This window comes from Rhipicephalus microplus, chromosome 3 (assembly GCF_043290135.1).
Source record: "Rhipicephalus microplus isolate Deutch F79 chromosome 3, USDA_Rmic, whole genome shotgun sequence".
Taxonomy (NCBI): domain Eukaryota; kingdom Metazoa; phylum Arthropoda; class Arachnida; order Ixodida; family Ixodidae; genus Rhipicephalus; species Rhipicephalus microplus.
In genome coordinates, this window is record NC_134702.1 from 225,230,685 (window position 1) to 225,244,875 (window position 14,191).

A 14,191-nucleotide genomic window follows, 5' to 3' on the forward strand; every position below is an offset into this window, starting at 1 on the left:
ATGACAAACGTCTCATGATTATCATGTTTGCACTAGTCAGATGCCTTCGTCATTCATTGGCGTCATTAAATACTATAATTAGCATATGTGAAGCTATTGAATTGGCCCTGCACACATCATCAGTGTGGCAAGTACTCTACATGACGCACATGTCGTGACTATCATGTCTGGATGTGTCATTTACCTATGTCGCCCGTCCGCGTAGCGTAATACCGAGTTTGTTATATGTAAAGCCCAGAAAACGGCCAAGAGCGCATCATGAGCGTAGCATGTAGTCATCAACAACTTTGCTGTATATAGAACTAGCAAAACGACCGCGAGCGTGCTATGAGCATAGCATATATTCAAGCTTTACATGAAACCTGTATCATTTATATTCATCGTCCATTCACGTCACATAATACCAAATTTGTGAAACGCCGTGAACGGCCGGGAAAACGCTATGAACGTAGCATGTAGTCATGTTTTACATGAAACGCATATTATGATTATCAAGTTTGGCCGTGTCATTGACTTTCGTCGCCTATCACTTTTCGTGATACCAAATTTGGTTCATGTGGAGCTAGCGAAACGATGCCAAGCGCGTCATAAAGGGTCCAATATACTCCGACGCAACGTTGACGCACGCGCAGGCTAGCGCAGTGACACCACGCTAGCAAAACACGACCACTGTATAGTGTGACGCCAGGTGCGACCGGCGCGACAGGCGTCTGTTAGCGTGGCCTGGTGGAAACCCGCACGAAATGCGGCATGCTTCCTCTTTTCGTGACGAAGGGGCACCGTGTGCGCTCAAACGCACATGTGTCAAAGAAACGCAGCGCGGCGCGCGCCTGCGAGTATATGGCATGCAGATCCACCGTGATCTCTGCAAGGGAGACATCAGCACCTGGCTCGTATCGCCGGCGTGACGCGATAAAACGAACGCACGCGCCCACACGCCGTTGACGTTAAAGTGTATCGGCGCCTTGAGTGTGGCGTGTAATAATGTTCTTCCACGACACACACCTCGTGATTATCATGTTGCACCAGTCACATACCTTTGCCATTCATTCACGTGGCGTAATACCAAATTTTCGCATATGTGAGAGTAGCGAGACAAGCGCGGGCACATCATGAGTGTGAGATGTTGTCAAGCTGTTACATGACATGCATGTCATGATCATCATGCTTGGACGTGTCATTTACCTATGTCATCCGTTCGCGTCACATAATACCGAATTTCGTACGTGTGAAGCTAGTAAAACGGCCGCGAGCACATCATTAGTGCAGCATGTAGTCATGTTTTTACACGACACCGATTTCATGACTATTATGTTTGCACCAGTCACACACCTTCATCATCGATTCACGTCCCGTAATACCGAATTTGGTTCATGAGAAGTTAGCGAAAAGACCGCAAGCGCGAGCGCCGCATGAGCATAGCGTGTAGTCATGTTGTTACATGACACGCGTAATATGACTATCATGTTTGGACCAGTCACGTACCTTTGTCATCCATTCACGTTCCTTAATATAAAATTTTGTAAATGCAAAGCTAGTGAAACGGCCGCGAGCACATCATGAGTGTGGCTTGTAGTGAAGTTGCTACAAGACATGCAAGTTACGATTTTGGTGTTAGGGTCTGTCTCTTCTGTTCGCCATGCAGTCATGTCATGCCATACCCGTTTTCCAACATATCATGTGAATGAAACCAACGCAAGAGCGTTAAGAACATGACATGTGAAATATGACATTTATGACATAGATCTTACGATTTTCATGTTATTACTAGTCAGTTGGGTTCATCGTACAGTCACGGTATTTCATACAAAGTTTAGTAATATTACCAATATCGAAACGGCCAGGAGAGCTAAAAGTCGTAGGCGGCTAGATAGATAGATAGATAGATAGATAGATAGATAGATAGATAGATAGATAGATAGATAGATAGATAGATAGATAGATAGATAGATAGATAGATAGATAGATAGATAGATAGATACGCTCAAGATCACCGAAGTTCGCCAAGAAATGCTTTGCATTAAAAAAAATTTATGCGGTAGAGTTAGGGGAGAGGAAAAACGGCACAGGCTTGGTGTGTTACCACTCAGAATTTATCATACAATACTTAGGTACAGATGCGCCCCAGAGATATTGCTAAGTAGTATTCATTGGGCCCTCATCTAGCTGCTTTTGCTAAAAACAGCGTACTTGAAGAAGTTTTCCCTATTTACCCTGCAGAGGTATTAGACGACGCTCCTTTGCCAATCTCAAAGCGATGACAACGCCACTGCTGCGCGGGATATAAAAGGGCCCCTTCCTCGCCGCTGCGACCACGCACGCATACCCAACCGACAGTATCTAAAAACATTGTCTTCAATATGAGACCCAGTTGCGTGAAGACGCTAGACACGCTAGAGAATGTTCAAGTTCAAGGCCTGCCAAGATGCTGGGGTCTACCACGCTGTACTTGATCATATTTAACCATCGCGAATGCTTGGCTTTGTCTGATCGGTGTATACATGCTCCGCGAGCCACTTCACCTTCGTTGTTCACCTTCGATTGTTCAGCCGACTGTCCCTCACACGAAACGATTCAGCGAGCCCGACAATGTTCAAATACTAAATGAAAGCCCAGCCATCTTGAACTGGTGCCTGTGTTTGGACTTGTGGACATAGTTGATCAAAAGCAACCATTGCTCAAATATGAGGTGCAGCTTCAATACGCGAGCATTAGTTGGTGTGTTCCTTCACTAGAAAATACACGCATACGTAATTCTAAAATCCTTAGTATTGCTTAGGCTGCGCTGAAAATGAGACACTCGTCAAAAAAGATGGTGGGCAAAAGAAGGCTTATTTTCTTTACACGGCATTTGCAGCAAAGCCTGCCGATAGGCGGCCAATTTGTCTCGTGTTTTCTTGTTCTATGCAGTCTGGTAGTACATATTTGACAACGTCCTATCCATGAAGGAAACACGTCAGTGGAGCGGTGGTGAACGTGCAGCAGACCCACGGCGTTACATGTTTTTGTGTTAAAATCCAAAGAGTAAGTGTACGCAATGGTGCTTTTCGCAGTGTAAAAATGTACGTGTAAATAAAACTTTTGAAATGTGGATTGTTTGAGCAGTAATTTTTTATGGCCGGCAGAGTCAATGGCTCCTTAGGATCAGGCTACATGAACTAATATGGAGCAAGACAGTCACAAGGTACGGAAGTTTTTACGTTGTCAAAAGTTATTCGTGGATTAAAAGCAACATTGTTGTGTGAATTTTTTCGTTTGCTGACCACACTAATTCTCATTAATGATATTTGTCTGCCATTACAAATAAGCGAGTCGTATTATTTCTATACCATAGGAAAAAATACGTAAAACCAACATTACCCGTCCTGCTTTCAAATTTGCTTTTGTTGCGATCTTAAGCTGGTAAAAGAACGTTTCATAGCGTAAATTGAGGCTACATATTCTCGACAGAGCTACAAAATTATGCATGTCTGCTCTACGAGACGCTGCGCTTATTTTATTTTCACCACAAGCAATATTACCTTCAGAGTTCTTTCATTTTTTCGTGTATCTTAAGAACTGTCGTAAAAAAACATTAGTACTCACGAGTGTAAACTGCTAGTATAAAGGGACACTAAAGAGGAACAATTTCTTAGTTTATATTGATAAAATGTACTGTGATAACTCTGATGCCATATATTCCACTACTCTACATTCTTTAATAGCGGAGAAAGTGAAGGTTAAATTATCATGGTTGAGTTCCGTGCCAAAACCACCGCGCGTTAAATGAGGACTTTGAAAATGTACTTTCGATAATTTCATGGCTATTGTTGAATGAAACTTTCTGATACTTTGTATATTAAGTGTATGGCACCCACAGATTGTTACTGCGTACTCCGTTTTTATTGATTGGAAGCTATCTAGTGTCCAGTAAAGGCCCTTAAATTTTCAGACAACACAGTTGTGCTGAAATTTCAAGTTGGCGTCACCACCTCATTATCAGTTGTTAAGGCTCGTGTCGCTGGAGTGGTATTCGTAATCCACAGGGCCTATAGGTGACGTGCCGGGCAATTCAAGATGGCTGCGAAGGAATGACCAACCCGTGAACTCGCTTAGAGCAAGATAGGACGCATGGACGTACTCCCTGTGCCGCTTTCACCGGATGAACTTTTGACAGTCAAGTGAATGTATATCGAAGCGAAGTATTTTCCAAACCAATAGAAACTGCTGAATGTTCGCTACTTCATTTCCTTCCGCAGTGCGAAGGATGATGGTGTCAGCTGATCGTCCGTCTCTCAACGATGCTTTCACTCTAGAAAAAAGAGCGAGTAAAAAGGGTGTCATTTTGTCCCCCATCAATAATCGTCATCTATATTGCATTCTATCCTTGCGCTATCGCCCCGCGCCCGGTACATTCCGGTCACGATCGACATGTCCATTATCAGGGTTACATTGCATTCTCGATAGGAAAGTGGCCAGCGCCGAGTTTTCAAGAAAGGAAGCGCACGCAAACTTGAAGACGATTATTGTTGTCGGACAAAAAGACACCCTTTTTACTCGATATTTTTTAGAGTGTTGTGTAATCCTGTGCGTGCTACAGAAAACTGCGTGAACTATAATTTATATATGAACTGAACGGCATTCCCAAATGATTTGTGCCGAGCGTGCCTGGCGAATTTGCCACAGTAGTAGCCCATTAGCGAGTAGGGCGCCGTCATGGCTGCACAGGATCGAATGTTTGCCGTAGCGATGGTTTGCAAACATATTACGCCGTCGCCATTACTTGCGCTGGAAGCACCTTGCAGCTGCTTTTTCAACAAAACACAAGCATAAACCTTCCCAATAAGTAGCGCTTGTGTCACAGCCATGATCAGACCCCAACAACCTATTATAGCACAAGTATTCTACGGAGATAGGTCATAAAGAACACTAAGATATCTTTTTACAATACAGAAACCACTGAATTCTTCAACGAAATGCTTCGAGATTATGTGCACGAAAAACGCACCCGTAAAGCAAACGATAAAATGAAGTAATTGTGTGTGGCAGTGTCTTCTTCAGATATTTTTCCAACAAAAATAGGCTCACTTTCGCACGCTCGACGCATTGCGTGATGTACCAATTGAGACTTGCTGTTTCCCCTGTTCGTATGCCAGTATTACTTCTACAGCCTAAAGAAACAACATCAGCTTTTTAAACACATCACTGCTAGAAGAGCCGGAGTAGGGACTAGTTGGTTGTACAGTAGCATCCACTGGTAAAGGGGACACTCTACTGAGCATCTGTCATATTGTGGGGCCCATAACGTCTAATAGACATACAAACATTGTTCGTGCATGACACTATTCTATCGAAAGAAGTCAGAACAGTCAACCAGCAGTACTCTTAGAAAATCATGCTTTTACGAGAGAATGAAATCAAGACATGGTGCGCAATAAAGTGAATCCGTCTCTACATCAGGGAAACTTTTTTACGTGTTCGAGTGAAACAAAATCGAAGATGAACGAATTGGCAGAACACAGGTGCGCTGGTCCTGTGCCATTTCTTTCCCTGTTGAGTTTAGCGCGTAAAAAGTTTACAAACGTATGACTGAAATCAGATAAAGTAATTGTCAAATTAACTAAAGCACTACAAAGATCAACTGAGAAGTTCACTAAGTGGGCTTGTAGGACGAAGGGATGACTACAAAGAACTGCTAAGAAGGACTGATTTTTAGTGAACAGGTAAAAGTAGGTATTCTGGAATCACTCGCTAACTGAAGCTTCTTTTAACGTGTGTAGCGGCTACTTATCCTCATTAGTGAAGCCACGATTACGACATGCAGTCATACTTTGGAAGGTTGAATACAAAATTTTGTCGTTGGGCCACTCACCTTTTCCGGAATCACTCTTACATTTTTCTTGGACACCTTCGCAATCATTCTGCAGAAATGTTCTGGGCGTACTGTTTGACCCGGGTACCTCCTGTATCGGGACATGTAATTCACCTGGCTCTGCTCATCAAAGCAACGGTCCGGGAGATTCCTGCAAAGGCATTGTGGCATGACTCCTGATCTTTTTTTATTGTAACTTTCACATCTATGTAACAAAAAACTTCGCAAACACTTGTTTGGTTTCATAGCCTAACTGGCTAGTAGAGAGACCAATTGTGTGACATACCTACATACTTGCGCAAGCGGTTACACAGCGACAATGGACATCAAACTGGATACAATGTTTAAAATAGAAAAAAAGCAAAAAACACATGATTTAACTATACAAAGAAACATAGCGCAGAACATAGCTACTTATAGCACAGAATAATAATAGCACTAGAATAATACTAATCATAATAATAATAATACTAAATGACTATACAGACGTATTACTTAGGGAGTTCGCATGAAGTGCATGCTTCATGGCCAATGAAAAATTACTAGCCTCTTTCACATCGATCGGTATCGCATTCCATATGAAGGCGCCGTGAAATTCTATGAGCCTCCGACCGTAGGAATTTCTGGCTACCGGTAAATTAAAACAGCGATTCGCTGCAGCTCTTGTACAGTGCGCGGGTAACGTAAAGGTGCTTAATGGGAATGGGTCATCACGTTTTAATATACCATGCACTATATCAGCAACACTAGACACGTGAACAGGGTCCAGTGGAAGTACACGCATCATTTGAAATAGTGGTTTTGCAGTATCCGTCCTGTTTGAGTATGTAATAATCTGGACTGCCCTCTTTTGCAGGCGGCTACTACATTTCAAATGAATTTTATATGTACTGCCCCTCGATGCTATACAGTAGTAGCTCGAGTGACTCTGCACGAATGCAAAATATAGGAAGCGCAAGATCGATGCGCCAAAACATTCACGGCCTTTTAGTAGCGTGTGACACCCATATGCTAGCTTGGAGCGTGTCTTTTCTATATGCGATTTCCAGTTCATGTCCGAGTCACACATGACCCCTCAGTACTTAAACGAGGCTAGTGGCTGTAGCAGTGCCGTATCTAAAACCAGGTTGAAACCTGCAAAGTCGAGTTCTTTTTTCCTAGAGTGAAATACCATGTATTTAGTTTTCTCTGTGTTGATATTTAGGTGGTTTCGTTTAAACCATACTTGTACTCTCCATAACTCTTCGTTATTTTTAACTTTGTTCAGCGTAAAAGGCATGTTCAGCGTAGAAGGCACAGCGTAGATTTGTTCGGCGTAGAAGGCACATTAAACTGATAAAAAACACGGGCCACTGAACATTATGCTAACAGTTAGCGCGTAGATAGGCCTGATGGTACGCGGTATTTATGTTGACCACGTACCTATTTATCTATTTATTTATTTTAAAGTACCTTAGAAGCCCTCGAAGCATTGCGTGAGGGGGGGGGGTGGTAATAAAAACAACTTTAAAACATGTACATCCTATAGCAACAAACAGCGTCCCCAGCGTGATGCCAGTACGTTTTTTGATACCGGTAAGCGCTGGAAACATTCGTACATGCTGGTATTTGCTGGCACTGTGCAGGGTGCACTGGGAAACAGCTGGGGCGCTATATTGACCGCTGTGCCACTGGTGCACACTGGGATGCGCTGGAAATGCGGGCATTCTCACTGGAGTTCACTGGTGCATACTTGAGCACACTGTCTGTACCAGTGCCGCGTGCACGTTTATGTACCGTATGCAGTGGTATGTTTCGGTATCGTTGATTATAAAACGCTCGTTTCGATGGCACGGATGAATGCTAGCCTAACCAATTAGAGAGTGCCTCGGTATTTCGCATATAACACATTATGATCATGACCTGTGATATGCGAAATCACTGTTATTTTTAATGTTTTTCTTTGAAATTAGGCGATAAATGTGTTAAAAGCCTAAAGCAGACACCGCTGAACAATTTCCTTACTAGTACGTTTTATTTTTATATTTCACGTAGTGTCAACAACAGCGTTATGTCTTGCAGTGCACGTGTATTGCGGCAATTACTGCTCTTTTCTGCATGGCTCCGGCATATTGATTATATATCAATTTCGCATCAATGATGTATTGTTGTAACACTTCCGCGCTGCAGATCGTGTTGCAAATCTGAGAGCTGGTCACTACGTCTAACAGAAACAGGAACTCGTTTACGCCGCAAAGTTGAGGAGAAGTAAATGAGCTCTCTCGACGCTTCACGAGCTTTTCCAGTGGAGACGAGAAAAACAGCTGTCGTTAGACATAGCCAAACCGGGAATGCATGTCTGAAAATACTTCAGGTAGCAATTAGAAATGTTCCGAAACTCAAATACAGACACTTCAAGCATCTTAATTCAGCTTCTTCGAGAGCGGTCTTACCTAGTGCCCCGTAAGCTAGAATTAGGCCTTCCTGCTGGCCGCATCGGTGTATCTAATACCGGTGCTTCTTGCTTTTATTACACACAATTCTAAAGTGTAAGAATGACTGTAACGTATAGTTTAGACATCCTTCAACCTAAAGGAATTATTTGTTCTTGCGTGTGGTGCCCGAACAAGGAGCGACGACGATCTATGCATTGTGCTTTCTGCAACGCAGGCTGTCACCGAAGGCTGCTGGGCGCGGTAGCCGGTACTTTTCTGACTCGTATGCAAGAACACGCAATTTTAGTCGGTAATTTTGTACGCTTTAGTGAACACACTGGCATACTTTTTCAGTGTATGGCATTATCGTTTTCTCGGGTGGCTTTTGAATTGTTTGTATCGCTATAACTGCCTATCTGTACAATGGCACGCCCGCTGTATTGTCAGCGGAGGCCTGAAAAGCAGCTTTCGCTCAATATATCCCCACCAGAAACACATTTATGGTAATTCCTGCCCTTTCACCTAATTTAGGCAACAGTTGGAAGTATTCTGAAGATAAAAAGAAAGAATATCGTTGTTAGAGCCGAAACTTCAAGCATCGCAACTCTGCTGCTTCGAGAGTGGCCTTTCCGAGCGCCCAGCCCTAGCGAGAAGTGAGCCTATCGTTCCGTCCGCGTAGGTGTACATGCTACCTGTGATTTTTTGCTTGAAGCCCGCACAGCTCTAAAGTGTAGGAATGACTGTAAAGTACAGTTTATACATCTGTCAACCTAAACTGACTACTTTTTCTAATGTACGGGGCTCGCACAAGGATCGATGACTATTGATGCGTCGCGCTTCTATAGCAACGCAGGCGCTCACAGAGAGCTGCCGGCCGCGCACTAGCCGGTGCTTGTATGAACACGCATTCTTCAGCAGGTCATTTCATAAGCCTTAGTCAACCAATCCACTTGCATAATCAGTGAATTTAATTAGTTCTTGTGTGGGCAGTTTTTAAGTTGTGGGTATCGATATAACTGCAAATCTACATTATGGCGCGGTCTGTATATTACTGTATCGTCGCTTGCGCGAGAAAACTACTCAATATTCAATCATGTGAGCGCATATGTACCGAATAATCGTTTTAAATCATCTGTACATGTTCATCAGTAGCAAGAGTGAGAAGCAACTATCAGAGAAAAAGAAACTATGCGTAGCAACAGCTGACATTCTGTGGTTGCTCCTCCAAACTATTAAAGATGTTTCAGAATTGAGAAGTGGATTCAGCAAAAAACTTTACATTCTTGCCATTATCTGCACGTCATTCGGTGCCCGGAAGCCGTTCGTCAGTGACTCAGTGTCGAGTAAAGAGTAAAGATGCAATGGTTATGCAGAAAGGAATATTGCGCCAATCTTGACTGTGCGACTTGTAAACATGAAGCCCAATGGCGTGTTCCTTGGATAACTAGTCATTTTACAACATATTTATTGTGCTCTGTTGGGCGTAGTGAGTAAAGTACTTGGTTAGAAATCAGGAGGTGGATATTTTTAATCTTATCGGAACGCATTTTATTTTTTTCTTAGTTTCTTTACATTTTTAGGGTGAGTGTGCGCTTCTTTCACTTATATATTTGTTTACGTATAGCGAACAAACACCCCCGTTTTAACCCTGTGAAGCCATATGCGCACAGTAACCAGTGCCTCCGAGTAACATGCCGCTTTAGCGTCTCAGTACCAAGCGCGATACTGGGCTTATAATCAGGCATGGCGCCGGACGCTGGTTCCAGTGGCGCGTGGTTTTCGCAATAGCGTAGTGTATATAAAGAAGAGAAAGATATGATGGAATGAGAAAAACATAAGAATTTGAATCTAACATAAGCGGCGATGTATTGAGGACTGCGTTTTTCACTGACTATTTACCGATGTCTCCGATAATTGTTGAGGTTGCTGGTGTACTTCGGCTGATAGATACATTGAAAATGAATTCTCCTGGATGTGATAATATCTGTGCCAAATTCTTTGAAAACAACTCCTTGTATAGCTCTATCGTACTGACTAAAAGTTTTCAGCAATCACTTGACACATCCTCTCTTCCACTTTTGTGGAAAAGGGGAAGAGTTATTCTTTTACATAAATCTGGAAGCAAAACCTCGCCTGCAAACCACCATCCCATATCAGTAACTAGCCGCTGCTGTAAATTGCTTGAACATGTTATTTTCACTAGTCTGATCCATTTTCTTGAATATAACATATTTTTACGCATGAAAAACGCGGCTTTCAGAAAACCTTTTCTTGTGAGTCTCAATTATTGTCTTTCACTCACAATTCACACCAGCTACTTGACCACCCATTTCTTGCTGATTGCATTTATTTAGACTTTTCGAAACATTTGGTGAGGTAAGCCATGAAATTTTACTTCGTAAACTTAGCATACTAAACCTTGATCGTAACTTTGTAAAATGAATTGAACAAGAGAGAGAGAGAGAGCTCTTTATTGAAAAGCAGAGAATTTAGCCAGCGTGTGTGTCGCTGACTTGCTACTTACTCTGCGTGGGGAAGGGGATTGGGGACTGAAAGGCAAAAGAAAGAGAAAAAATATTGAGAATTAAAATAGAAAAAAAAGTAAATATACAGACATTTTTCTGTATCTTGGGTGAGGACGTGTGCTGACAGCATGATTTCAGTTTTCTAGGCGCCCCTTCAGTTTGTCTAGCCAACCGATATTGTCTAAATACGCGAATAGAAGTTACATCGCTTGTCTCTGTTGCGTAAAGCTGGGGAAACGTCCCAGGACAAAATCAACTGATAAAGTTCTTTGGGTTAACAGATGCATGCAGTGTTCATAGGGCGCACGCTCATTGGCATACGCTCGGCACTCAAACAAGATATGTTTTACAGTTTCGATTTAGCCACCGTTATTGCAGTATGGACTGTCTACTTGACCGAAGCGATACCGTAAATTGTTTCCATAAGCACTGTTCAGCCAGAGACGGTGGTAAAAAGTTTTCACGTGTCGAGGAATTCGGTATCGGAGTCTAGTCCTTAGATGTAGGTCGATAGAGTGAAAAAGGCAGAATGATGTGTCGGGGGGTTCCATAGCCTCTTCTTTTCTTCGGAAGCAAGCCTTTTCGCCAGCTGAGAAGCAGTTGATTTAGTGAAATAGGTTGGCCTGTAATTTGCTTTTGAAGTCTTTTTCGGGCCGCTTCATCTGCTTTTTCATTGGCCAGTATACCGCAATCAGCCAGTATGCATTGAAATGTGATAGCGTGACTCGCGATAGTAGCCAATTGGTGTAAGTATGCTATATCAAATGAAATCGGGTGATAATTTGTTTTCTTTTAGAGGCTGAATAGTGTTTCTAGAGCTCCTCGAAAGTCGGTGAAGATCACCCATCGGTTCGGTGTTTCACCCATTCGGTGTTCACCCATCGGGTTCGGTGTAGAAGACTGGTTCTTTAATTCCATGACGTTCTGCTGTCGTTGATGATGTCCTGCGTTGTAGTCGATAGGATAGACTTTGTCCTCCAGAGGCAACTTAGAGGGCATATGACGGGATCTGCTGAGTAGTTGAGGCGTCACTATAGATATGAGAATGCTGAGTGTAATGCTGAGCTAAGTAGAAGAGAGTAGTTTGCAGCAGTGCGGTCTGTGCAATACGCCTTTTCGCTTCATTGATTCCTGGGACACACTGTTTAATATCAAGAGGTGAAAGCGTCCTTCCGCTGTCTGATAGCAGTAAGTTGCTGCATTTGCACAGCTTGGCAGAATGCTGCATTGCTGTGGGCGAGATGTATGCGGCACAGAAAATGCTTCTTCACGTGTATGACATGGCGGAAGTGAGAGTGCCATATTTCTTGAGTGCAGATGACATCTAGCGGAAGACATCCTGCTTCCGCTATAGTTCCCGAGCCTGATGAGCTCTTCGGAAGGCCTAGCCAGATTTGTAGGCTATTGTTTCGTACGCCCTCGAAAGTTCTCTTGTTTGTTGGCGATAATCAGTGAAGCACCCATAGGTAATAACGCAAGATTCCTTCAATATACGCTTTCTCAAGGAGGACTATTGATGGCACTTGCATCCCCGTCGCGTTCCCGCCATGAATTTGAAGAGTTGTGGTGCCGCAGCTATTCTCGCTCGAAGTTTATTCACCTGAGGAGACCAGGAAATACTTCTGTCGATGACTATTCCAAGAAATGGCTGAGACTGTACATAGGTCGGTGGCCGGCCACCGAGGAGAAGACGATACTTGGTCCTTTGCTTTCTCGTGGATGCCACGGCTGTGCTCTTTTCTGGAGAGAAGTGCATACCCAGGGGAGCCAAATACGCGAAAAGGTTCGGTAAAGCCTTTCGAAGGCATTGTTTGGTAACCAAACGCGAGTTTGAAGTACTGCAGGTACTGATATCGTTGGCGTAAATTGTGATGTTCACTCCTCGCGGCAATATCGTTGGTATATATATCAGAGTGATGTTGAAAAGGAGTGGACTGAGCACTGCGCCCTGGGGTATGCCCTATTCTAGATCTGTGTGGGACCGTTTTGGAGTGCACACAAACACACACACACACACACACACACACACACACATATATATATATATATATATATATATATATATATATATATATATATATATATATATATATATATATATATATATATATATATATATATATATAAAAATTGGTGAAAGACAGAGTCAAAAGCTGCTTTGATGTTGAGAAAGATAGTTATTGGAATGCGTCCAGCAAAGAGGTCTTCTTGAAGTGAAGAGACGAGGGTGGTGAAATTATCGATAGCTGATTTGCCTTGACGGAATACGTTCATTTCTTGAGAATAATTTGTCCTGGCTTTCTAAAAGTTAAGTCATTCGTTTATGAACTATTCGCTTCATAAGCTTGCCAACGCAACTCAGCAGGTCAACGGGTCGGAAAGGGGCGTAGCTTGTTGACTGCTTTGAAGGTTCCAAAATGGGCACTATTTAAGCCAGTTTCCATTCTGCGGGAACCTCACCAGACAGCCATGAAGAATTATAATATTACTGGAGCCGTAGGCGGGATGTGTGGGCTAACTTTGCGATGGCTTCATAGCTTATTTAATCGTGACCGGGTGATGATTGCCTGTTTGATTCGCTGAGTGCGGTGTTCTGTTCTTTACTTGTGAATGGCAAATCCAATACTGGCACTGTCTCTCGTGAGAAGTCAGACTTGTTTGCGGAAGAGCTCCATGGTATTGAAGTTGATGATAACAGTGTGCGGTATCCTTCTTACAGCTCTTTCAGAGGTTTCTGTTCGTGAAGAGACAGTGCGGTGAAAGGGTGAAGCTGTCAGAGTGGGGTTCGCATACCTCTAAAGACCCGCCATATTTTAGCTACCGGTTGATGAACGTCCAGTGTGGAGCAAAAGTCGTGCCATCGTTGCCAGCTACGTTTATCTGGGTAACACCGGATAAGACGTTATGTCTGTCGGTAGAATTGAAGGTCTTCAAGAAACTTTTTGCGCAATACTTTCCTTTCAGCTCGCCTGCGAATAGCACACAGTTTTTCAAACTCCTCATCATTTGACGAAAATCTGTCATTCTTAGCTGAAAGACGCGTGCATGCTTTTAGGCGATGAGACATCGTAGTGAGTAATTCTTCGTCCTTGGTGGCAGCAGGAATATCTGCGCTAACGGCGTCTTTGAATGCATCCAATTCAGTAGATCTTTTAATCAATATCTTTGATGACATCTTCGCACCAACAGCTGATATCATGATTGGGTAATGATCACTCCCCCGTGTTTCCATGTCGGTGCACCAGTGGAAGTTACGGACAACTGAGCTTGTTATGAAGGTGACTTTGATGCTACTGGTAGTCGAAAAGCCTCGTAGATATGTGATGCTGCTGTCTTTCGGAGATTCCATGGAATGTTTCGAGAGTAGCTCTGCGAGCTTGGTTCCTCGCGCACAAGTGTGT

At 43.1% G+C, this 14,191-nt stretch overlaps 1 protein-coding gene across 5 annotated transcripts in view; it reads right to left on the bottom strand.

The window, feature by feature from the left end:
- The window catches only part of LOC142804141 (venom metalloproteinase antarease TserMP_A-like), a 151,790-nt gene that overhangs the window by 42,366 nt on the left and 95,233 nt on the right, over positions 1–14,191 (bottom strand). For all 5 annotated transcript variants that reach the window (XM_075890744.1, XM_075890742.1, XM_075890743.1 and 2 more), the window contains one exon: positions 5,852–6,002. In XM_075890744.1, coding sequence (XP_075746859.1) covers positions 5,852–6,002 — 151 coding nt within the window. The remainder of the gene's footprint in view (positions 1–5,851; positions 6,003–14,191) is intronic.